The sequence below is a fragment of the Thalassophryne amazonica genome, chromosome 14 (assembly GCF_902500255.1).
Source record: "Thalassophryne amazonica chromosome 14, fThaAma1.1, whole genome shotgun sequence".
In the NCBI taxonomy this organism is placed as follows: domain Eukaryota; kingdom Metazoa; phylum Chordata; class Actinopteri; order Batrachoidiformes; family Batrachoididae; genus Thalassophryne; species Thalassophryne amazonica.
In genome coordinates this window covers 3,670,006-3,696,600 of record NC_047116.1, presented here as the reverse complement: position 1 = coordinate 3,696,600, position 26,595 = coordinate 3,670,006, and the positions used below count along the sequence as shown (strand labels likewise).

At 44.0% G+C, this 26,595-nt stretch overlaps 1 protein-coding gene across 1 annotated transcript in view; it reads left to right on the top strand.

Annotated features, from left to right (window-relative positions):
• The window catches only part of LOC117525277 (titin-like), a 363,294-nt gene that overhangs the window by 295,614 nt on the left and 41,085 nt on the right, over positions 1-26,595 (top strand). The window contains 10 exon segments of the mRNA XM_034187118.1: positions 78-17,357; positions 17,455-17,751; positions 18,672-19,259; positions 19,438-19,740; positions 19,867-20,163; positions 20,251-20,538; positions 20,635-20,940; positions 21,171-21,473; positions 21,561-21,866; positions 22,022-23,785. Of these exon segments, the coding sequence (XP_034043009.1) occupies positions 78-17,357; positions 17,455-17,751; positions 18,672-19,259; positions 19,438-19,740; positions 19,867-20,163; positions 20,251-20,538; positions 20,635-20,940; positions 21,171-21,473; positions 21,561-21,866; positions 22,022-23,785 (21,732 nt within the window).

The window sequence follows — 26,595 nt, the reverse complement described above, 5'->3', positions numbered from 1 at the left end:
ATGAAATTTCACGTTTTAAAAATCCTTTATTTGATTCAATGTTGTTTAGAATGACACTAATCACTCATGCCTGGCAGATGTTCCTGGACCTCCATTCAATCCACGAGTCACTGATACAACCAGAAGCACTGCCACTCTGAACTGGGGAAAACCTCTCGACAACGGTGGGCTTGAAGTCACCGGATACATTATTGAACACAAGAAGGAAGGAACAGAAAACTGGGTTAAAGACACTCCTTCTGCACTGCTGAGGATCACAGAGTTTGTTGTTCCTGAGTTGGAAACTGGAGCAAAATACCACTTCAGAATCAGTGCTGTGAATGCTAAGGGAGCGGGGGAACCCGCTGAAACCCAGGAACTCGTTGAGATTGTAGAGCACGCAGCTGCACCTGATTTTGAGTTAGACCTTGAATTGAGGCGAACCCTAGTGGTCAGAGCTGGTTGCTCAGTTCGCCTCTTTGTACCAATCAGGGGACGTCCTACTCCGGCAGTTACCTGGACTAAGGAAGGTGGTCCTGTCGCACGTGCCGTCATTGACAACACTGAGTCATATACCATGCTGCTCATCCCTGAAAGTATGAGAACTGATGCAGGCAAATATGAGCTTACCCTTGAAAACTCAGCTGGAAAGAAGAGTGCCTCCATCAGTGTGAGAGTTTTGGATTCACCAGGTCCTCCACTCAACTTGAAACCAGTGAAGATTGACAAGGAAAGCATTACTCTTCAATGGGAGGTGCCTCTCATTGATGGTGGTGCTAAAGTCACAAATTACATCATTGAAAAGAGAGAATCAACACGCAAGGCCTTTGCCACTGCTATTACCCACTGCCCAACCACTTCAGTCAAGATACCTGACCTGGGTGAAGGCTGTGAATACTACTTTAGGGTATCAGCTGAGAATGAGTATGGCATCGGTGAGCCAGTTGAAACCGCTGAGCCAATCCGTGCATCTCAGGCACCAACTCCACCAGAGAGTTTAATTCCTACTGATATCACTAAAAACTCTGTGAGTCTGGCATGGACTAAACCAAAGCATGATGGTGGAAGCAGAATCACAGGTTATGTCCTTGAAGCCCAAAAGAAGGGAACTGATCAGTGGACCCATGTAACAACAATCAAGAACATGGACTTCACAGTGAAGAGCCTCAGTGAGCATGAGGAATACACTTTCCGAGTGATGGCTGTGAACCTGTCAGGTAGAAGTGCTCCACGTGACAGCAAGCCTATTATTATCAAGGATTCTTCTTCCCTCCCAGAGTTTGACCTGCGTGGTGTATGTAAGAAGACTATTATTGCCAAGGCAGGAGATAACATTAAAGTTGAAATTCCAGTTATGGGACGTCCTCGACCAACTATCTCTTGGCAGAAGGATGGCGGGGCCTTGAAGCTCACACACAGAACAAATGTGGAGACCACACCATCTACTGTTATCCTTACCATTAATGAATGCAGCAGGGCGGACAGTGGTGTATACACCATGACAGGAATAAACATTGTGGGTTCTGTGTCAGACAACATCTTTGTAAGAGTTCATGATGTTCCTGGGCCACCCAAGGGACCCGTTAAAATTGTAGAGATAACTCGTACCTATTGTGTATTTGAATGGGAAGCTCCTGAAAACAATGGAGGTGTTCCCATCAACAATTATGTGGTTGAGATCAGGGATACAAGTACGCAGACATGGACAGAGCTGTCATCTTCTGTCATCCGCACCATGTTCAAAGCCATTCGTTTAAGCACTGGATCAGAGTATCAGTTCAGAGTAAAGGCCAAGAACAGATATGGTGCTGGACCACCCATCCTTTCAGAGACAGTGGTGGCTGCCTATCCATTCAAAGTTCCTGGACCTCCTGGTACTCCTAGTGTTGTTGCATTCACCAAGGACTCAATAACAGTTGGTTGGAATGAACCTGTATCTGATGGTGGAAATGAAATAATTGGATATCATGTTGAAAGAAAAGAGAGAACCAGCATCATGTGGCAAAAGATCAGCAAGGGTCTCGTAAAAGGAAACATCTTCAAATCCACTGGGCTCGAAGATGGAGCAGCATATGAGTTCCGTGTCATGGCTGAAAACCTGGCTGGAATTGGTAAGGCCAGCAAGGCTTCAGAGCCAATCCTGGCCTTGGACCCTGTAGATCCACCAGGTCAGCCCATGCCAATTCATGTCAGCAAAAATGCCATAACTATTCAATGGACAAAGCCTGAGTATGATGGTGGCTTCAAAATCACTGGATACACAGTGGAAAAGAGAGAACTGCCAGCTGGTCGCTGGATCAGAGCTAATTTCACCAACATTATTGACACAACATTCACTGTCAGTGGACTGACGCAAGATGTTTCCTATGAATTCCGTGTCACTGCCAGAAACTCAGCCGGAGCAGTTAGTGTCCCATCTGAGCCCTCGGACGCAATTATGTGCAAAGATGATATAATTGAGCCACGCATTATGGTGGATGCCATCTTTAAGGATGTTATTCTACTGAAGGCAGGAGAATCCTTCAAGCTTGATGCTGACATTGCTGGTCAACCTACCCCATCCATGGTTTGGACTAAGAATGGAAAAGAGGTTGAAAACACAATGAAATTGGAGGTTAGGTTCAATGAATTGGAAACCACACTAACAAACAAGGATTCTGTACGTTCAGATGGAGGTGAATTTGTTTTGACAGCCACTAATGTTGGTGGATTTGCTAAACACATCTTTAATGTTAAAGTGCTTGACAAACCTGGACCACCTGGTGGGCCTCTTAAAGTGTCTGACATGACAGCTGACAACTGTGTACTGACCTGGACTCCACCTGCAGATGATGGTGGTGCTACGCTTGAAGGATATGTGATTGAGAAGCGTGAGTCAAGCAGACTAGTTTGGACCAATGTGGTTACAGACCTACAGGCTACACAATACAAGGTGACAAAGCTTCTCAAAGGGAATGAGTACATCTTCAGAGTTATGGCACTAAACAAATACGGACTTGGTGAGCCTCTTGATTCAGAACCCATGATTGCGGAAAATCCATATGTTGTTCCGGATCCTCCTGAAAATCCAGAAGTCACAGCTATTACTAAAGATTCAATGGTTGTTATGTGGAAACCACCTAAGAGTGATGGTGGCAGCCCCATTACCAACTACAATATTGAAAGAAAAGACAGGGTGGGCCTTCAGTGGATCAAATGTAACATAAGAAAGGTCAAAGATTTACAATTCAAGTCAACAGGACTTGTTGTTGGACATGAGTATGAATTCAGGATAATTGCAGAGAATGCCGCTGGACTGAGTGCACCAAGCTTGTGCAGTCCATTCTACAAAGCCACCGATGGACTCTATAAGCCAGGGCCGCCAAGCAACCCCAGGATACTGGACACAACCAAATCCTCAATCACTGTTGCTTGGAACAAACCTGTGTATGACGGTGGCTCCGAGATCACTGGCTACATTGTGGAAACCTGCATTCCCTCAGAGAAGGAAGAAGATGAGGAGTGGACTATAGTAACACGCAAAGAAGGGCTCGTTTCCACCTCTTTCACCATCATCAACCTGAAGGAAAATCAGGAGTACAAGATTAGGATCTCAGCTGTTAACAGTGAAGGTGTTGGAGAGGCAGCATCTGTACCTGGCAATCCTAAAGCAGAGGACAGACTCCTCCCACCTGAGGTTGACTTGGATGCTGAACTCCGTAAAGTTGTAAGCCTTAGAGCTTGCTGCACGCTGAGACTGTTTGTGCCTATCAGAGGCAGACCAGCTCCTCTGGCTAAATGGACAAAGGAGGATGGTGAGCCAGTTGAGAGAGCAACTATTGAAAACACAACATCATACACATTACTTGTAATTGGAAACATCAACAGATTCGACAGCGGAAAGTACAGCCTTACGGTGGAAAACAGCTCTGGCTCCAAGACGGTCACAGTCCAAGTCAGGGTGCTTGATACACCAAGTGCCCCACAGAATCTGAAGATTACTGCTGTAACAAAGGAATCTGTCACCCTGACTTGGGATCCGCCAGTAAATACTGGTGGAGTTCAAATTAAGAACTACATTGTTGAAAAGCGTGAATCCACAAGGAAAGCATATGCTACAGTTAATGCTAACTGCCATGACCGTACTTTCACCATTGTGCAGCTTCAGGAAGGTTGCAACTATTACTTCAGAGTTTTGGCTGAAAATCAATATGGTATTGGCCTGCCTATCGAGATGAGTGAATCAGTTAAAGTGTCTGAGAAACCGCAGCCACCTGGAAAAATCACTCTTAAGGATGTTACTAAGAATAGTGTCACTCTGTCCTGGGAGAAGCCAGAGCATGATGGTGGCAGTAGAGTGGGCTGCTATATCGTTGAGATCCAACCTAAGGGTGTTGATAAGTGGACCCAAGCTGTGATTGTGAAAGAAACAGAAGCTACTATTAGTGGTTTGATTGCAGGTGAAGAATATATGTTCCGTGTAGCAGCGAGAAATGAGAAAGGAACAAGTGACCCACGTCAGATTGGTGTGCCTGTAATTGTAAAAGATCTTGTCATTGCACCAGTTGCCAAACTATTGTTCAACACATTCAGTGTGCTGGCAGGAGAAGACCTGACAGTGGAAGTTCCTTATGTTGCATGCCCGAAAGCTGCCATCTCCTGGGTAAAGGACGGTCAGCCTCTGACAAGAACTACCAGAGTAAACTTTGATGCAACAGACACAGTGTTGAACCTCAACATCAAAGAGGCTTCCAAAGATGATGTTGGACGCTATATCATTACTCTCCGTAACACAGCAGGAGAAACAACTGCAAACATTGGAATTGTTGTTCTCGACAAACCTGGGCAGCCACGCGGTCCAGTTAAGGTGGAGGAGGTCACTTCTGACAGTGTAACAATCTCTTGGAATCCACCTGATTATGATGGTGGTTGCACCATCAAAAACTATATTGTTGAGAAGAGAGATACATCCACAACAAACTGGATGGTTGTATCTCATAACCTGGCAAGGACAAAAATCAAGGCAGGCAGGTTGAAAACTGGCTCTGAATATCAGTTCAGGATCATGGCAGAAAACCGATATGGAAAAGGCCCATTCCTTCTGTCAGAGTGTATTGTGGCTCAGTACCCATACAAGCTCCCAGGACCTCCAGGAACGCCATCAGTTGCAGTCTGCAGTATGGACAGCATGGTGGTGGTGTGGAATGAACCTGTGTATGATGGTGGAAGTGCCATCTTGGGCTACCATCTTGAACGTAAAGAGAGAAAAAGCATCCTCTGGGTCAAACTGAACAAGTCACTTATTACTGATCAAACTTTCAAGACAACTGGCCTGGAACCAGGAATGGAATATGAATACAGAGTTTCTGCTGAAAACATTGTTGGAATAGGCAAAGTGAGCAAAGTGTCTGAGGGCTGTGTTGCGAGAGATCCTTGTGATCCTCCTGGCACTCCTGAGGCAACAAGGATTACCAAAGATTCTGTGACTATTGTTTGGACCAAGCCTGAGTACGATGGTGGTTCAAAGGTCACAGGCTACATTGTGGAGAAGAAAGAGTTGCCCGATGGTCGCTGGTCGAAGGCTAATTTCACTAATGTTATTGAGACAGAATATGTTGCAACAGGACTTGTGCAGGACCAGCAATATGAATTCCGTGTAATTGCAAGAAATGCTGCTGGTGTGTTCAGTATGCCTTCATACAGCACTGGTCCTATTACTGCTAGAGATGAGACTGAACCACCACGTATCAGTATTGACCCAGAGTACACTAAGACTGTTGTCATTAATGCTGGAGATCACTTCAAGATTGATGCAGATGTTTATGGCAAACCACTGCCTTCTATTCAGTGGCTGAAGGAGGACCAAGAACTGGGGAACACTATTCATAGGGAGATCAAGAACACATCAACAAAAGCTTGCATTTCTGTAAAAGAATCTAAGCTTTCTGATGGAGGTCGCTACACACTTCTGCTGAAAAATCCAGGAGGAGAGAAAGCTGTACAGGTCAATGTGGTTGTTCTGGATAAACCTGGGGAACCACAGGGACCTCTTCTAGTAACAGGTATAACCAAAGATCAATGCTACCTGGCATGGAAGCCACCGCTTCTTGATGGTGGAAACAAAATCTCCCACTACAGTGTAGAGAGAAGAGAGACGAGCAGACTAGTCTGGACTATTGTTGACCCCCATGTAGAAAACACTTGTTTAAAGGTTGCTAAGCTATTGGAGGGTGATGAGTACATCTTTAGAGTCCATGCTGTCAACCAGTTTGGAGTGGGACCACCACTCGAGTCTGCTGCCATCATAATCAAAGACCCGTATTTGCTCCCTGGATCACCCAAGAGCTTAGAGGTTTCAGATATTAAAAAGGATTCAATGGTCCTTACTTGGGAGGCTCCCTTTGAAGATGGAGGCAGTCCTATCAAAGGATATGTTATTGAGAAACATGACAAGGAGGGTGTAAGATGGACCAGATGCAACAGACAACTTGCCACTGGCTTGACCTTTAAAGTCACTGGACTACTAGAAAATCATAATTATGAATTCAGAGCTGCAGCTGAGAATGCTGTTGGTGTGGGTGAGCCAAGTTCTCCATCTCTGTTTTATAAAGCTCTTGATCCTACATTCAGGCCTGGCCCACCACAAAATCCCAGAGTTACTGACACAACAAAAACATCAGTTTTCTTGTCGTGGAGCAAGCCTATCTGTGATGGTGGCTGTGAAATTCAGGGATATATTGTTGAGTACTGCAGTGTCACAGAGCCAGCAATCACTGCCGAACCTGCAGAGCCAGCTGCTGAGGAATGGCTAATATGTACACCTCCAACTGGTGTCAAGAAGACCAAGTTTCAAGTTGTGAACCTAAAGGAAAACCAGGCATTTAAATTTAGAGTTTGTGCTGTGAACAAGGTTGGTGTCGGTGAGCATGCTGATGTCTCTGGTGCAGTTGTTACACAAGACAGAGCAGAAGAGCCTGACCTTGAAATTGACCCAGAACTGAGAAAGATTGTCACCATTAAAGCTGGAGTTTCTCTTAGACTGTTTATTCCCTTCAAGGGACGGCCCACTCCAACCATCAAGTGGGACAAAGATGGTTTTGCGCTTAAGGAGACTGCTCAGGTTGAGGTGACCAGCAGTTACACATCTCTTGTAATTGACAAGATGAGCAGAAATGACAGTGGAAAATACACTGTCACTGCAGAGAATTCCAGTGGAACAAAATCTGCTTTTGTTGTTGTCCGTGTTCTGGACACACCTAGTGCTCCGATTAGCCTGACTGTAAAAGAAATTACAAACCACTCAGTGACACTGGCATGGGAACCACCTCTGTTAGATGGTGGGTCCAAGATCAAAAACTACATTGTGGAAAAGAGGGAGAGCACACGCAAAACATATGCAGCTGTGGTGACAAACTGCCATGCTCTGACATGGAAGATTGAGCCACTTCAGGAAGGCTGCAGTTACTACTTCCGAGTCCTTGCTGAAAACGGACATGGGATTGGGTTGCCTGCGTCAACTGTTGAGCCACTAAAAGTTTCAGAGGTGCCCCAGTTCCCAAAGAACTTCACTGTTACAGATCAAACTAAAAATAGCATCTCTTTGGCATGGGAGAAGCCTGAGTATGATGGTGGGAGTAAAGTCACACAGTACCTGCTTGAGGTGCGGCTTAAGGGTCAAGAGAAATGGTCTGCTGTGAACACATTTAAGACAATGGAGGCTATTGTTCCTAATCTGAACCCAGGTCAGGAGTATCTGTTCAGAGTTACAGCAATTAATGATAAGGGAAAGAGTGATCCCAAAGTCCTTGCTGGTCCTGTGATGACCAAGGACTTGGTCTTTGAGCCAGATGTTCGACCAGCCTTCAGTAGCTACAGTGTCAATGTGGGCAAAGACTTAAACATTGACATTCCCTTCTATGGACGCCCTAAACCAACGATCAGTTGGACTAAAGATGGCGCTCCTATGAAATTTACTACCAGAGTCAATATTGTCAACACATCGACACATACAACACTACACATTAAGGAGGCAGCAGGTGATGATGGTGGCATGTATGGAATAACTGCATCTAACTCAGCAGGAAAGAAGGATGCAGTTGTTGAAGTTGTTGTTCTTGACAAGCCTGGCCCCCCATCTGGCCCTGTCAAGTTTGATGAAATCACAACACAAAGTGTAACTCTTTCATGGGGCCCACCAAAACACAATGGTGGCTGCTCAATTTCCAATTACATTGTGCAGAAAAGAGATACAACAACAACAACGTGGGAGAATGTCAGCATCAACTGTGCCAGAACCACAATCAAAGTGCCGAGGCTGACAACTGGAGCTGAATACCAATTCAGGATCATTGCTCAGAACCGCTATGGCAAGAGCCATGGTCTGGATTCTCCTACTGTGGTTGCACAGTACCCATACAGAGAGCCAGGACCACCAGGAACTCCATTCATAGCTTCTCTTTCTAGGGATCACCAAATTGTTGAGTGGCATGAGCCTGTCTCAGATGGAGGCAGCCCTGTGCTTGGCTACCATCTTGAAAGGAAAGAGAGAAACAGTATTCTCTGGGTCAAGATCAACAAGACACTTATCCATGACACCAGTTTCAAGAGTCACCCCTTGGAGGAAGGTGTTGAGTATGAATACAGGGTCTATGCTGAAAATATTGTTGGCATTGGTAGATGTAGTAAAGTCTCCGAGGGATGCATTGCACGTGACCCATGTGATCCTCCTGGCACACCAGAGGCCATCCATGTGACCAAAGACACTATTGTCATTCAGTGGACTAAACCTGAGTATGATGGTGGCAGTAATATAACTGGATATTTTGTGGAGAAGCGTGATCTGCCAGAGGGCCGGTGGGGAAGGGTAAATTTCACTAATGTAATTGAGACCCAATTCACCATCACTGGTCTTACTGAAAATGCACAATATGACTTCAGAGTCATTGCTAAAAATGCTGTTGGCACCATCAGCAAGCCATCCTACAACAGTGGCCCAATAACTGCAAGTGATAAATTGGAGGCACCCAAATTCTCCATTGACCCTGCATTCACCAAGACCATTATCGTAAGTGCTGGAGAGACATTCAAGCTTGATGCTGATGTCCATGGCAAGCCACTTCCCACAATTCAGTGGTTCAAAGATGACAAACCAGTTGAGAATACTCTCAGATTGGAGATCAAGAACACAGAAAATCATGCAATGATCATCATTAAGGACTCTGTCAGAATTGATGGGGGAACTTACACACTAAAACTTACAAATGAGGCTGGCACCAATAATGTCCAATTCAAGGTTTTGGTCCTTGACAGACCTAGCCCTTGTGAAGGACCCCTCCATATAACTGGAGTAGCTGAGAATAGATGTACTCTAGTATGGCGTGCCCCTTTGCATGATGGAGGCAGTCCTATTACAAACTATATCATTGAGAGAAGAGAGACTAGCCGTCTAGCATGGACAATTGTTTCCAACAGCTGTAATGTTACTTGCTACAAAGTTACCAACTTGTTGGAAGGCAATGAGTATGCGTTCCGTGTCATGGCAGCAAATGCTTATGGTGTCAGTGAACCTTTGGAGTCTGGAGGAGTAATCATGAGGTCTCCGTTTGTTCCACCCGGATCACCTCATATTGAGGATGTATCAAACATTGCTCATGATGGCATGACCATTGCTTGGTCTGCCCCTGAGGCCAATGGTGGCAGTGAGATTACCAATTACATTATTGAAAAGAAGGATAGAGCTGGAATCAAATGGACCAGATGCAACAGACAGAAGGTTACTGACCTGTCCTTTAGAGTTACAGGCCTTACCACTGGCCATGAGTATGAGTTCAGAGTTGCTGCTGAGAATGAAGTTGGAGTGGGAGAGCCAAGCCTTCCAAGTTCGTTCTATAAAGCCTGTGATCCTAAATATAAACCTGGTGCTCCAGCATATGTGCATTTGATTGACTCAACAAAGAGTTCGATCATGCTCTCATGGGGTAAGCCTATTGCTGATGGGGGTTCTGCTATTCTGGGCTACGTTGTTGAAATTTGCAAAGCTGAGGAAGAGGAATGGACTATGGTTACTCCTCCCACTGGCCTGCGTGTCAACAAATATGAAATTACTAAACTTACTGAAAGTCAGGAGTATAAGATCCAGGTGTGTGCCCTGAACAAACTAGGAGTTGGTGAGCCAGCTTCCCTCCCTGGTACAGCTAAGCCAGAGGAAAGGATGGAACCCCCAGAGATCCACTTGGACTCAGAGCTAAGGAAGGGTATTGTTGTAAAAGCTGGTGGTTCTGTTAGAATCCATATTCCATTCAAGGGCAGGCCAATACCTGAGATTAAGTGGAGTAAGGATGAGGGAACCCTCAATGAAAAGGCAGTGGTTGAGAAAGCACTTAACTTTACACAGCTATCTATTGACTCATGTGACAGGAGCGACTCAGGAAAGTATACCTTGAGTCTGACCAACAGCAGTGGCTCTGTGTCAGAATTTGTGTCTGTTAAAGTCTTGGATACACCTGGGGCCCCACAGAACCTTGTTGTTGAAGACATCAAAAAAGACAGTGTAACTCTTGTATGGGATGCACCACTGATTGATGGAGGTTCCAAAATCAAGAATTATGTCATTGACAAACGTGAATCAACCAGGAAGGCATATGCAAATGTGTCTACCAAATGCACAAAGACAACATTTAAAGTTGACAACCTGATTGAAGGGGCTATGTACTATTTCAGAGTCATGGCTGAAAATGACTATGGAATTGGTCAGCCTGTAGAAACAAAGACACCATCAAAGGCATCTGAAGTACCTCTGCCTGTTGGAAAAGTATTTGTTACTGATGTCACAAAGGTCAGTGTCTCACTGGCCTGGGAGAAACCTGAACATGATGGAGGAAGTAGAATTGGTGGTTACCTAATCGAGATGCAGCCTAAGGGTACAGATAAGTGGGTTGTTGCTACAAATACAAAGACATGTGAAGGCACTGTCACAGGCCTAACAGGTGGAATGCAGTATCTCTTCCGTATCATTGCTTACAATGAAAAGGGAAAGAGTGAGCCAAAAGCACTTCCTGCGCCTATTGTTGCCAGTGACATGACCATGGAACCAAGCATTAAAATCCAATTCAACACTTACACAGTACTAGCTGGAAAAGATCTGAAATTGGACTTCCCTGTACTTGGCAGGCCAAAGCCAACAGTAACTTGGATGAAGGATGGTCAACCTCTCAAGGTGACATCCAGAGTCAGTGTGTTCAACACTCCATCAGCAACTGGAATTCAGATTACTGAAGCATGCAAAGATGACTTTGGAAAATATTCCATTACAGCAACCAATAGTGCCAACACAATAACAGAGGATGTGTCTATCATTGTCCTTGATAAGCCTGGTCCACCAGTGGGCCCAGTTAAGGTTGTTGAAGTGAGCAACACCTTTGTTCACCTCTCCTGGGAGCCTCCAGAGTACACAGGTGGATGCCAGGTAAAGAATTATATTGTTGAGAAGAGAGACACTGCCACCACAACCTGGCAGCCTGTTACCACACAACTTGCAAGGACAGCTTTTAAGATCACTAAGCTGAAGACTGGTGCTGAATACCAGTTCAGAATTACAGCTGAAAATAGATATGGAAAGGGTATGCCTCTGGATTCCAAATCCATCATTGTGCAGTATCCTTACAAACCACCAGGGCCGCCTGGAACACCACATGTGAAAATTGCAACAAAGGAGATGATGATTATAGAATGGAATGAACCAGTCAGCGATGGTGGAAGTGCAGTCATCGGTTACCATCTGGAAAGCAAGGAGAGACGCAGCATCTTGTGGAATAAAATGAATAAGACACTCATCACTGATACCCAATTCAAAATCTGCAATCTTGAGGAAGGCACTGGATATGAATTCAGGGTCTATGCTGAAAATGTTGTTGGCATCGGCAGATGCAGTAAAGCATCTGAGCCATTTGTTGCTCGTGACCCATGTGATCCCCCTGGTGCCCCTGAAGCTGTAACAATTTCTAAGAACCTTATTAAGATTCAGTGGACCAAACCACAATATGATGGTGGCAGCAAAGTGAATGGGTATATTGTGGAAATGAAGGAGATATCCTCTGTTGATCCCCATTGGGTCAGAGCTAACTTCACAAACATAATGGAGACTGAATACACTGTCACTGGTCTGACAGAGAATGAAAAGTATGAGTTCAGAATTATTGCAAGAAATGCATCCGGAGTATTCAGTGAGCCATCTGACAGTTCAGGACCGATTACTGCTACTGATGAAATTGAGCCACCAAGGGCTTCGATGGACCCCAAATACAAGGATGTCATAGTTGTCAATGCTGGAGAAAACCTGCTGCTTGATGCAGACATTTATGGAAAACCAATTCCTGATGTCACCTGGCTAAAGGATGGCAAGGAAGTGGACAAAGCTTTACGTATTGAAGTAAAAACTACACAAAAGCGTGCAGCCATTACCATCAAGGATGTAACCAAGCTTGACAGCGGCCACTATGACCTTGTCCTCAAGAATCCGGGCGGGACAAAAACATTCCCTATCACTGTCAAAGTCCTGGATAAACCAGGTCCACCCACTGGGCCCATGAACGTGACTGGAGTCATGGCAGACAGGTGCATCCTTTCCTGGTCTGAGCCAATACTGGATGGTGGAGCAAACATCACTCACTACATCTTGGAGAAGAGAGAGACCAGCAGGTTGTCATGGACTGTGGCTGCACCCAGTATCCAGACTCTGTACTGTAAGCTAACCAGCTTGCTCCCTGGGGATGAATACATATTTAGAGTCAGAGCAGTCAATAAATATGGTATTGGTGATTATCTTGAGAGTGAACCCGTTGTTGCACGCAATCCTTACAAGCCACCAGGTCCTCCTGGAACTCCTGAAGCAAGTCATATCACAAAGGACTCTATGACTGTGTCATGGGCTGCTCCAGAGCACACTGGTGGAGCTCCCATTGTTGGCTACCACCTTGAAAAGCGTGACAAAGACAGTGTGAGATGGACAAAGTGTAACAGACAAAAAATGACTGACACTCACTTCAAAGTCACAGGATTGATGACAGACCACTTCTATGAGTTCCGTGTTTCTGCTGAGAATGAGTCTGGAGTTGGAGATGTTAGCGACCTGTCCATGTTCTACAGAGCATGTGATGCCACAACTCCACCTGGACCCCCACGCCATCCTAAGGTGACAGACTATACTAAATCTTCAGTATCTTTGTCCTGGAGCAAACCTGACTTTGATGGTGGTGCGTACATTAAAGGCTACATTGTTGAAATGAGGAAGTATACACCAGTGCCAGAATCAACTGAGGGGACTGAAGTTGCCCCAGTAGTAGAGGCCGAGTGGACCATGTGCACTCCGCCCACTGGCATACAAGCCACCAAACTTACTATCACAGATCTAAAAGAGGGCGAAGAGTTCCAGTTCCGTGTGTGTGCCATCAACTCTGAAGGAGTGGGAGAAGCTGCTAATGTCCATAGCACTGTGGTTACTTCTGACAGGGTAGAAGCACCAGAAATGGAACTAGATGCTGATCTCAGGAAGGTGGTATCAGTCCGCGCTGGTGGAACACTGCGTCTGTTTGTACCCATCAGAGGAAGGCCCCAACCTTCTGTGAAGTGGGAGATGGTTGAAGGTGTTCTCACAGAGCGTGCCATAGTTGACACCACAAGTTCTTACACCATGCTTGTCATAGACAGTGTCCATCGCTTTGACAGTGGCAAATACTCTCTCACACTGGAAAACAGCAGTGGTAAAAAGTCTGCCATTGTTGCTGTGAGAATCCTGGACACACCAAGTGCTCCACAGAACTTTACTGTGAAGGAGATCAAGAAGGATTCAGTAACTCTTACCTGGGATAATCCACTCACTGATGGTGGGGCTAAAATCACAAACTACATTGTGGAGAAGCGAGAGTCAGTAAGGAAGGCATATACCACTCTAACCAGCAACTGCACAGCAAACTCATACAAAATTGAAGACTTACCTGAAGGTGGCATTTTCTACTTCAGAGTGTGTGCTGTTAATGTATATGGTCAAGGCCAAATGGTTGAAACCAAAGAAATCAAAGTGTCAGAGGTATCTCTGCCACCAAGTAAGATTACTGTTACTGATGTAACAAAAAATAGTGTGTCCCTGGCATGGGAGAAACCTGCTCATGATGGTGGAAGTAAAGTAATGTGTTACAATGTGGAGTTTAAACCTAAAACTGGAGATAAGTGGGGAACAGCATGCACAGTCAAGGTACTTGAAGCAACTATTTCTAATCTGACTCCTAATGAAACCTATTTATTCAGAGTTGTTGCAGTCAATGATAAGGGAAAGAGTGAACCAAAGGATCTTGGTTTGCCTGTGGTTGCAAAGGATGTTGCGGTTGAGCCATCTGTCAATCTGTTGTTCACCACATACAGTGTGAAAGCTAGATATGACCTTACTCTAGAGGTCCCAGTAAGAGGCAGGCCTAAGCCTGTTGTGTCCTGGAAGAAAGATGGCCTCCCATTAAAGCAGACATCATCACTGATCATTCTGAACACTCCAACCTCATCCAAAATTATCATCAAAGAGGCCACAAGAGAGCATGTTGGCAAGTACGAAATCACTCTGGCCAACACAGCTGGAACTGTTACAGCCGATATTGGAGTTATTGTCCTTGATAAGCCAGGTCCACCTAAATCTATAAAAGTGGATGCAGTGACCTCAGACAGCATCAAACTGTCATGGTCTCCACCAGATTATGAAGGTGGATGCTCCATCAGTAACTATATTGTGGAGAAGAGGGACACCAACACGCAAGATTGGCAGATTGTAGGAAGCAATGTTGCCACCACATCTTTCAAAGCTGCTCGTCTAACACATGGAGCAGAGTACCAATTCCGTATCTATGCGGTCAACCGTTATGGAAAGAGCGTATATCTGGATTCACCTGGAATCACTGCTCAGTACACCTTCAAACAACCTGGACCTCCATCCACTCCTATAGTGAAGTTGGCTACCAAGTCTTATATGTTGGTGACTTGGAATGAGCCAGTCAGTGATGGAGGCAGCCCTATTCTGGGATATCATCTAGAAAGGAAAGAGCGCACGAGCATTCTTTGGACAAAGATGAACAGAGGAATGATCAAAGATACTGAATACAAAGTCACTGGCATTGAGGAGGGTATGATGTATGAGTACCGTGTCTATGCTGAAAATATTGCAGGAATTGGTAAATGTAGTAAGGTTTGCGAACCTGTATCTGCTCGAGATCCCTGTGATCCTCCAGGCACACCTGTGGTCACAGCCATTACCAGAACATCTGTTTTCTTGTCTTGGGACAAACCAGCATATGATGGTGGAGCCAAAGTTTCTGGCTACATCATTGAATGTAGAGACCTTCCCGCTGGACGCTGGACCAGGTGCAATTTCACCAATGTCCCAGAGACCCACTATGAAGTGACAGGCCTTACAGAGAACAGTCAGTATGACTTCCGTGTCATTGCCAAGAATGCAGCTGGCTTGTTTAGTGAATCATCTGACAACACTGGCCCCATCACTGTTAAGGATGATGTGGAGCCACCACGAATCATGATAGATGTTAAGTTTAGAGAAACGGTGTATGTGAAAGCAGGAGAAACTTTGAAGATCAATGCTGATCTTGCTGGACGCCCTGCCCCTGTCCTTTCATGGACCAAGGATGGCAAAGAGATTGAACTCAGAGCCAGAATCCAGATTCTGTCAACAGAGACCAGCACGTGTATAACTGTAAAAGATTGCATCAGAAGGGATTCTGGGCAGTATGCCTTAACTCTGCAGAATATTGGTGGCACAGTTACGATGCCGATAAACTGCATCATATTAGATAAGCCAGGGCCCTGCTCAGGACCTCTGCAGGTTACAGGTCTGAGTGCTGTAGCATGCACTCTATCATGGGGTCCACCTCAAGAGACTGGTGGTGCAGACATCACACATTATTCCATTCAGAGGCGGGAAACCAGCAGCTTGGCTTGGACATTGCTGAAAGGAGATGTTGCAAAAACATATTTCAAGGTCACAGGATTGCTCAAAGGCAATGAATATATCTTCAGAGTTTCAGCTGTCAACAAGCATGGAGTTGGTGAGACCCTGGAGAGTGACATTGTCAAGGTTACAGACCCATACACTGTTGCCACTGCTCCAAGTAGTGTTGATGTCACGGATATAACTGCAGATTCCATGACCCTCACCTGGTGTAAGCCAATCAGTGATGGAGGCAGTGCCATCACCGGATATGTGATTGAGCGACGAGAGAAGACTGGAATGCGTTGGGTCCGTGTGAATAGAGATCCAGTTGTTGAGTGTACCACAGTAGCAACTAAACTGCGCAAGAGTTGTGAATATGACTTCAGGGTCTATGCAGAAAATGCTGCCGGTTTGAGTCCTCCAAGTGAACCATCAGCATCATTCAGAGCTTTAGATCCACTGGTTGTTCCGTCTCGCCCAACAAAGCCAAAGATTTTCAGTTCTACCAAAGACAGTGTGACCATTGTTTGGAAACCACCAACAGATGATGGTGGCTGCCCTCTTCTTGGATACAGTGTAGAATACAGAGATTACATCCATAAGCCAAAACCAGAGGTTCAAGGAGATGAGGAAGAGTATGAAGAGGAAGAAGATGAGGTTCCAGAGTCACCTGAAGAATTAGCAAGATGGACTGAAGCTATTCCTCTTACTAAAAGCTTGGAGTTCACAATCACTGGACTGAAAACAGATAAGGAGTATGAATTCTGTGTAAAAGCAATAAACAAAGTTGGGAGCAGTGTGCGTAGCCCATATTCAGATGCAGCTGTGGCAAAGGAAAGAACTGCAGCACCATCATTTGATGTTGATAGCGACATGCGTAAGGTACTTGTTATTAAGCATGGCACTGCATTTACACTGACTGTACCGTTCAAGGGCAAACCCACACCATCAGTGACATGGGTCAAAGAAGGTGTTGATTTGAAAGTCAGAGGAGCAATTGAATCGACAGAGTCCTGTACTAAATTGACCATTGACAAGTCATCAAGGAACGATTCTGGTGAATACAACATTACCATTGAATCATCTTTGGGAAAAGCAACCTTGCCCATAGTTGTCAAAGTTCTTGACTCTCCTGGACCCCCCATCAACGTGAAAGTTTCAGCAGTGACCAGGGATTCTGCAACCATCACTTGGGAAGCTCCTGAGAATGATGGTGGTGATGCAGTGAAGGCTTACCATGTTGAAAAATGTGAAGCCAGTAAAAAGGCATGGGTGTCTGTGACCAGCAGCTGCCATGCACTGACTTATAAAGTGGAAGATCTACAGGAGGGTGCAGTCTATTTCTTCAGAGTTCTTGGTGAAAATGAACATGGTGTGGGTGTCCCTCAGGAGGTCAAGGCTGGCACAAAGATTACAGGTACAAAATGCACTGTACATTTATAATGTTTTGCAGCTTTATCCAGTCTTATTGCTCCAAAATGTTCTTGATAAAATGTCATATGTGTATGTTCCAGAGGTACCAAGTCAACCCATGAAACTTGGAGTTGCAGATGTTACCAAGGACACCATTACAATTGCATGGACAAGACCAGAATATGATGGTGGCAGCAAAGTCACTGGGTACTTTATTGAAGCTCTGGAGAAGGGACAGAAGAAATGGGTGAAGTGTGCTACCGTGAGGACTATGACACATACCGTCAAAGGCCTGAGGGAGGGTGCTGAGTACTTCTTCAGAGTCTGTGCTGAGAACCATGCTGGACTCAGTGAACCCAAAGAGATGATTGTGCCTGTCCTTGTCAAGGAAATACATGGTATTAGCTCCAGCTTTGCAGCTACTTTTTAAAATTTCAGTTATGTTGTATGACTTGAATGTTTGTTTTTTGGTTTGTTTATTGTTGCCTCTGTATGACACTGAACAGCTAGGCCTTGTCTTTAGGTTCCAATAAACTCTAACGGGAGTTCAAATAAGGTGGCCAGACTGAGATTTCTACTTATTACTTACGAGGAAATTTTCTTGATTAGTGGTTTGCCCTGGATTCACTGTAGGAAGTTAACTGTTCACTTGTGTAATTCACATGGATTATATATATATATATATATATATATATATATAATAAAACTGGACCATTAAAATGCATTTCTGACAGAAATTACTCTAAATTTTCACCTGGAAAGAATCTGAGTTTGGTGTTGAGAGACCAAACAGCTCAGTGCATGATGGGACGGCTTCAGCACCCACTGACAGCCCTTAATGGACAGTTAAGACCAAGCTAGTTAGTCTAGATTGGCTGTGATCATAGCTTGACTAGCAGGCGATTTGGGTAGCAAATTTGTTTGTTCATGAAATATTGTGTATTGCTAAATTTCATTGGGCTCCTGAAGTAAATGTGGGCTGCGACCCACTTAGTGATTTAACCGCAGCAGCAGCTGTTCGACCTGCAAAAAGTCACTCACACTGCCAACATTCTTACATTTCCTTTTGATCATTTACATGAAGACCAAGCAGCAGCGATGTCACATTATATACAAGTTCTGTTTAGCTAAATGTAATTTATTTTCAAGAACAGTTTGTTCTATCAAATGTAATAGTACACTGTAAATATAATATAACATAAAGTAAATATACTTTTTTGATGATTTTTAAAGTCTTGGTATTTATGGTAGTGTAGAGTGGAATAAAGTTTTATGCTTTGCCTTTGACTCATTATATTATCCCCCCCCCCCCCAACAGAGGCTCCAGAGTTTGACCTGAAGAACTACCCCAAGAACACAGTTTATGTGAGAGCAGGATCCAACCTGACTTTTGAGATTCCTCTGACAGGCAGGCCCCTGCCCAAGGTGACTTTGTCCAAAAACAATGTCGTCATTAAGGGATCCAAGAGGCTCCTCACTGAAGTTACTCCAGACAGTTTAATCATCACCCTCAATGAAAGCCTTTCAGGGGATGCAGGAAAATATGAAGTCACTGCCTCAAATGCGGGAGGAACTGCAAAGATCTTCATTATAATAGTTGTGCTGGACAGACCTGGACCTCCTGTCGGCCCTGTTGTGGTGGGAGACATCGGCAAAACCACAGTGTGCCTGAAATGGGCTCCTCCAGAGTATGATGGCGGTAGTCCTGTTAAAAACTACATTGTTCTTAAACGTGAAACCAGCACTCCTACCTGGACAGAGGTGTCTACAAACATTGCAAGAAGCTTGATCAAGGTAACCAAACTAACCAAAGGAGAAGAATATCAGTTCAGGATTAAGGCTGAGAATCGTTACGGCATCAGCGACCACATCGACAGCAAGCCAGTGATGATACAACTCCCATACAGTAAGTCACTCCACCTGAATGTGTTAAAGTTCAGCTTTAACAATCCTGTCCCTTTGCTCCTTGGCATTGGAGACTGGATGGTTAGTTTCTCAGGGCAGTTCATGTAGAGAGGAACACCATAATTTATACCGCGATCATTTAACCATCATCCACCTGAATGCGATTCTGTCCATTACAGCTGTCCCTGGACCTCCGTCTACACCATGGATCAGCTTTGTATCCAGAGAAAGTCTGACAGTCTGTTGGAATGAGCCGGTCACTGATGGTGGAAACCCTGTGATTGGATATCACATCCAGATGAAAGAGCGGAGTAGCATCCTCTGGCAGAAGCTGAATAAAACAGCCATCCCAGCAAACCAGTGGAGGGTCACCAACATCTGTGTTGGGAATATCTATGAGTTCAAGGTGGCAGCTGAGAATGCTGCTGGCATTGGAAAGCTGAGCAAGACATCTGAAGAGGTTCTGGCTATTGATGCGTGCGGTAAGTTTCTGTTTGCTTGGATGTTAAGGGAAGCACAGCCTTGAGTCACAAAGCCTGACACAGTGAAGATGTCACTCGCTCCACTGACATACATTATTGTGTATGTTTCTTATTTTAATGCTACAGAGCCTCCAGCAAATGTCCGTATCACAGAAATCACCAAAAACTCAGTCACCCTCTCCTGGCAGAGGCCTCCCTATGATGGTGGCAGTAAGATTACTGGTTACAGTGTGGAGAGGAGGGAAGCTCCCAGTGGAAGATGGGTGAAAGCCAACTTCTCAAACATCATTGATTTGGGCTTCACTGTGTCTGGACTGAGTCAGGATGAGTCTTATGAGTTCAGAGTGTACGCAAAGAATGGTGTTGGATCTGTCAGTAACCCATCTCTGATTGCTGGCCCAGTTACTTGCATCGATGCATGTGGTAAGTTTTTGTGTTTTAATCGCATTTAGAATTCCTCTGTGACATGACCTGAATTTAGTTTGACATTATGCCTTGTTCATTCAATAGGTGCTCCAGTCATTGACCTTCCACCAGAGTATCTGGATGTGGTGCAGTACAAAGCTGGAGCGTCCATTAAGCTCAGAGTGGGAATCATTGCTAAGCCTGTGCCAAGTTTTGAGTGGCTGAAGGATGAAAAGGAGCTGGTCACTTCCTCAACTCTGGGTGTCGAAAGTACAACGGATTCTTCCGCTGTCCTGATCAAGGATGCAACTCGCTTCAACACTGGCACATATGAGATCAAGATCAAGAATGTTTTGGGCTCAGCATCTGCACACATCAAGCTAGAAATCTTAGGTATTAGAGAATTCTGTGGTTACCTTTTTTAGTTCATGTGATTTAGTTTCATACCTGTATTTGTTTTCTTATATATTCTTTATTTACCTCCTCTAGACAAACCTGGACCTCCCGCTGGCATCATTACCTTCAACTCTGTCACGGCAGACAAAATCGTCTTCAGTTGGGAGCCTGTTCCCACCCATGACCAAGGAGGTTCTAAGGTGACCCACTATGTTGTTGAGAGGCGTGAGACTAGCCGAGTGGTCTGGTCAACAGTTTCAGACATGCTTGAGAAGACCCATGTCAGTGTCAACAATCTGGTACAAGGAAATGAGTATGTGTTCCGTGTCATGGGTGTTAATAAATTTGGAATTGGAGAGCCACTGGAGTCCGACCCCGTCATCGCCAAGAATGCTTTCGGTAGGTTTTTATATTTTGGGTTGTCATGATCATTAATATGATTATAAATGAGAATTAGTCATACTGTCAAACACACACACACACACACACACGCACAGTCTAGACCTACCCATGCTGTTCAGTAAATAATTAATCCTTCTTTGGTGGTCTGCTATGGTCCTTTGTCTTATTCAAAGATATGTGTTTAAAAAATGTATTATTATTAACATGGTTATGGTATATTTCCAAAGTAACCCCTGGACAGCCTCGTACTCCTGAGGTGAATATTATCACCAAGACAACCATGGTAGTAGAATGGGATGCACCAGGTGTAGATGGAGGCAGCGCTGTTACAGGCTACTACCTGGAGAGGCGTGATAAAAAGAGCTTGCGTTGGATCAGAGTTTACAAAGACCCTGTGAAAAACATCAAACAGACTGTCTACCACTTAACAGAAGGAAACGAATACCAGTACCGTGTCTGTGCCATCAACAAGGCTGGAGAAGGCCCATTCTCTGACGCATCAGACTACTACAAGGCTGCAGACCCAGTTGGTAAGTGACCTACTCTGTGCATATTTTGTAGGGTAAAGAAAAAACATAAATACAATCCTCTATATATGAGATATGTTATCTTTACAGATCCACCAGATGCGCCTTGCAGACTAAAGGTGGTGGACTCCACCAAAACCTCCATTACCTTGGGCTGGTCCAAGCCAGAATGGGATGGAGGCAGTGAGGTCACAAGCTACATAGTGGAAAAACTTGTTGAGGGAGAACAAACCTGGGTGATGATTACCACTAAGGGTGAGGTCAAGACAAGAGAGTATACAGTTCACGACCTAAAACCAGGCATCAACTACTTCTTCAGAGTGTCTGCTGTCAACTGTGCTGGCCGTGGTGAGCCCCTGGAGATGACTGAGACTGTACAGGCTAAAGACATCCTAGGTAATCTCTCCTAGCATTCAGAACGTCAGTATTAAAGGTCAAAATCCTGTAGCAGGATTTGCAAATGCATAATCACTTTTTTCATTGCTTACACAAAGAAACATGTGTGATCGCGTTTTTTTTTGTTTTTGTTTTTTTTTTTGCTTTGTTAACAGAGGAGGCCCAAATTGACACAGATGTGGCCATGAGAACTCACTACATTGTGAAAGCTGGACAGGATGTGGAGCTTTCTGTTCCTCTGAAGGGCAGACCTGCTCCCTCTGCTTCCTGGAGCAAAGGAGAGGAGTGCATTGATCGCAACCCCAAATATGAGTTCCACCACTCAGACAGTAACACGGTCCTTGTTTTACGTGAGGTGACCAGACTTGACATTGGAAAGTACACTGTCAAGATTGAGAATGGTGTAGGACAGCCCAAGATGCTGAGCCTTTCCGTCAAGGTCCAGGATACTCCAGCCCAGTGCAGAAATCTGATGTTAAAGGATGTGACACGTGGTAAGGTCACTCTTTGCTGGGAGTCTCCTCTGCTTGACGGTGGTGCTGAGATCACAAACTATGTTGTTGAAAAGCGAGACTCGTCCAGGAGATCGTACTCTGCAGTGACTAACAAATGTACAGACACAACATTCACCGTTGAAAATCTTTCTGAGAAGACGTCATACTTCTTCCGTGTATTAGCGGAGAATGAAAACGGTGTTGGAGATCCATGTGAAACCCTTGAGCCAGTAAACGCCACAGAGACTCCAGGGCCTGTCAAGGAGGTGTCTATGAAGGATTCATCCAAGACCTCTGTCACTCTGCAGTGGCACAAGCCTGATTATGATGGTGGCAGCATCATAACTGATTACATCATTGAAAAGAAGCTCAAGAATGAGGAGTGGTCATTGGGAGGAACCAGCAGACAGTGCGAGTGTGAGGTCAAGAAACTCAAGGAATATTCTGAGGTGTTCTTTAGAGTCGCTGCCAGGAATGAGAAGGGACACGGTGACTTTGTTGAGTTTGGGCCAATTAAGGTGATTGATTACCTTATTACCCCAGAGGCGTGCCTTGCTGAGTACCCACGTGGTACCATCAGTGTTCGTCTTGGTCACAACGTGTACATTGAACTGCCTTACAAAGGTAAACCCAGACCTTCCGTTCGTTGGATGAAGGACAATCTGCCTCTGAAGGAGAGTAAGGAAATCCGCTTTAAGCACACAGAGGACAAAGCCATTCTAACAATTAAGAATGTAAAGAAGGAGGATGAGGGTAAATACACCCTGATTCTTGACAACCTGGTGAACAGGAAATCCTTCCACATCCATGTCATCACTCTTGGACCACCATGGAAGCCTGTTGGACCCATACGCTTAGATGAAGTGAGAGCTGACAGCATCATGATTTCTTGGGAAGAACCCGATGATGATGGTGGCGGATATATCACCTGCTACACTGTAGAGAAGCGTGACACCTCCCAAACTGACTGGAAGATGGTCTGCTCCCATGTAGAGGGAACTCAGTACAAAATCCCCAACCTGATCAAGGGTGTCCAGTACCAGTTTAGAGTTTGTGCTGAGAACAGGTACGGCATCAGCGAGCCTCTGCTCTCACAGATGGTCATTGCCAAGCACGAGTTCAGGCCTCCAGGCCCACCAGGCAAACCTTTTGTGTACAATGTCACCAATGATGGCATGACCATCCAGTGGGAGCAGCCCCTCTATGATGGAGGAACCCCCATCCATGGCTTCCATGTGGAGAAAAGGGAAAAGAACAGCATTATGTGGCAAAAAGTCAACACTGTGGTGGTGAAAGAAAGAGAATTCAGGATCATGGAACTGACTGAAGGTCTTGAGTACTCCTTCAGGGTGTATGCCCAGAATGATGCTGGTATCAGTCGGATGAGTGATGAAAGCAAGCCAACTATGGCCGTCAGTCCTGTCGGTGAGTGCTGCTTCTGACTACAGCTGAAATAACTTGTCAGTTAGTTAATTGGTATAAAATAACCATGTGTCTTTTTTCATGAAATATTGAGATTAATTACAAGTATTTTGATTTGAACTCGTATTGTGCTCTTAGACTCCAAAGACAATTGTTTTGGGGTGTCTTAAACAGCCCGATTAGTGAAATTCAGACTTTAGACTTAGACAACTTTATTCATCCCACCAGGGGCAATTAATTTCAGCAGCCTGCATACCGGCACATCACAAAAAAAAAAAAAACATACTACATCCACATAAAATGTGCAACATACTACATCCACATACTCATACATCTACACCTTACAAGGAATTTAAAAGACGGATAGCAGAAGGAATAAAATATTTTAACAACCGATTTGTCCTGCAGACAGGTGAAACATAACGACGGCCCGAAGGCAACAAAGAAAATTCACCTGCCAGCACATGTCCGGGAGAAGACAAAATACAATTTGCCTTCCTCACCATTTGCTGTTCACAAAAACTAGCTAGGTCTCTGGTTTCCACTCCAAATTCAGTTGGTTTTTGATGTTTTTTTTAGATCATAGAAGGGTTTCATTGGGCTTTAGGAAAGTCGTTGTTACAATCTTCAGATATTATAGAGACTAAATGAAAATTACAAAGAGATTAAGCAATAATTATTTTTTAATCTTTTTATTTGGGTCTTTAATGTGTATTACTTTCACATACACAGTGGTGGGCACAGTTCCGAATCCGCTAACCGATAATTATCAAAGCTAATGTTTTCATTATCAGATTAGCTTTTCAGATAACTTTGAAAGCCATCAGCGGACTAATTATCTTCCGATAAATTTTGGTCCGATAAATTTTAGACGGCTAACCTACTTTTGCAGGCATGGTGAACAAAGCTTAACAGTTACAAACATCTATGAAGTCCGAAATTAACGATTTGAGGGCCTACCTGGTAAATGTTTTGTAGTAGGTGCGCAGCTCTATCCTCTGCAAACAGAGGAGAGCTGGTCACAGAAAAGAAAAGCTCATTTCTTTTGACCCCATACTGATGTGCTGGCAATATCACCCAAGTCATTCAGAGGCATATAGTTTTAACTTATGGTTACAATTTTAACCAAACTAATTTCAGACAAGTTATTTAAATTAACGTCACGTCTGAAGTTTTATACAGTGAAAATATCATATATGTTTTAGTTTTAAAGTAATGCACTAATTTTGAAGGGTTTAGTGTGGACATTGTGTCTCCCCAAAGTGCATTATGGTTAACCTCAGTACATTCACGACAGAAGAAATGCATTTGCAATGCTCTGATCAGGCTCCACACGGAAAACAGCATTAAACTCTTTGTATATTGTACCTAAAACTTTTGTGAATATATTCTCTGGGTTTATAGACATTGTTATTGTGTTTGTTTTATGTAAAAATGCCAGAAAAAGCTCAGGTTGCTTCTCCATTATTTTCAATTGGAATCATTGCTTAGCTGCAACGCTTCATGTTCTTTAATGTCTTGCTTATGTCAAACACTGACTGTACTCTTTGTTCCAGAGTAATATATATAAGATGTCTGAAATTCGGTTTGCGTTTATTAAAGCCCATGCATCTTAAACGTAGCAAACACGGACAAATTATTTATTTGGAATAATAAATTATCTATATGATCCGTATGAAAACTGCAAGTTTTCAGGGTCTCTACTGCCATCTACTGGCCAGTAGTGTTCATGGCAGTATTTGCCCTAAGTACTTAGCGTCTGGGCACCAGCAGATGGCAGTGTTCTATTTATTTTGACCCTGGTTATATCAGATGGTTGTCAAATCAACTTTTTGGCTTTGCAAATGGCTTTTTTTTTTTACAAATAAAAAATGACATATTTTACAAAAGCACATTTATATGTAAACACCAACACACACACTTAACTTACATTAACGTGTTGGCTTTTACATAGAATGAATGAGTCAACCAATCAGTGTTTGCGGAGGCTCATTTACCCATAATCCCTTTGGCATCTGTCTGTGTTTGTTACAAAACTTCAGAATTAATATATTATTTAAAATTAAAAGATATGTGTTACATTTTAACTTGGTACAAATGACAGAATTGACATTAATGGAGTTATTCTATCTGTATTAATTTTATTTACAGTTCAAAACCATGACTCAGCACTGCTTTATTTATAAGACCTCTGCCTTGCGTAGAGAGTTGAGCTTTGCAGATCCTCTCAGCTGCTTCACTGCTACAAGCTATGTAATAAACAGGAGCTTCCAGCAGGGGGCAGGATGCACAAAGACAGAAGTGCTGGCTCATTGTTTGGGTCTGTAGTCGCCTTTGAAGCTACCAGAAGTGATTCAGCTTGTTAGTTGCAAGTGTACCGGAGACAATAATGAAAGTTATCGGTTAGCTGTAGCTTCCGATAATTTTTTTGGGTGGTTTATCAGTTTAGCTTCATAAAAGATAACTTTTCAGTTACCTGATTATCTGTTGTTGAAGCTAACTTTTTGGTTAGCTGTGCCCACCACTGCTCATACATATGTTAAATCCCCCCCCCCCTTTTTTTTTTTTACAAGAACAAATTTATAAACAAACCAATACTCAGTTGAGACAGAATAATAATAATAATAATAATAATAATAACATAAAATAAAATTGAATATCATATACATTGTATAGTACTATCACAACTACTGTAGGTCCACAGTCCAAAATCACAGGAATACAAACAAGTCAGAGGACATTTCAGTTTATGTGAGATTTGTTTTGCTTAAAATCGGTTGCCAAATGTCCAAAAATCCATCAATGTTGTCGTG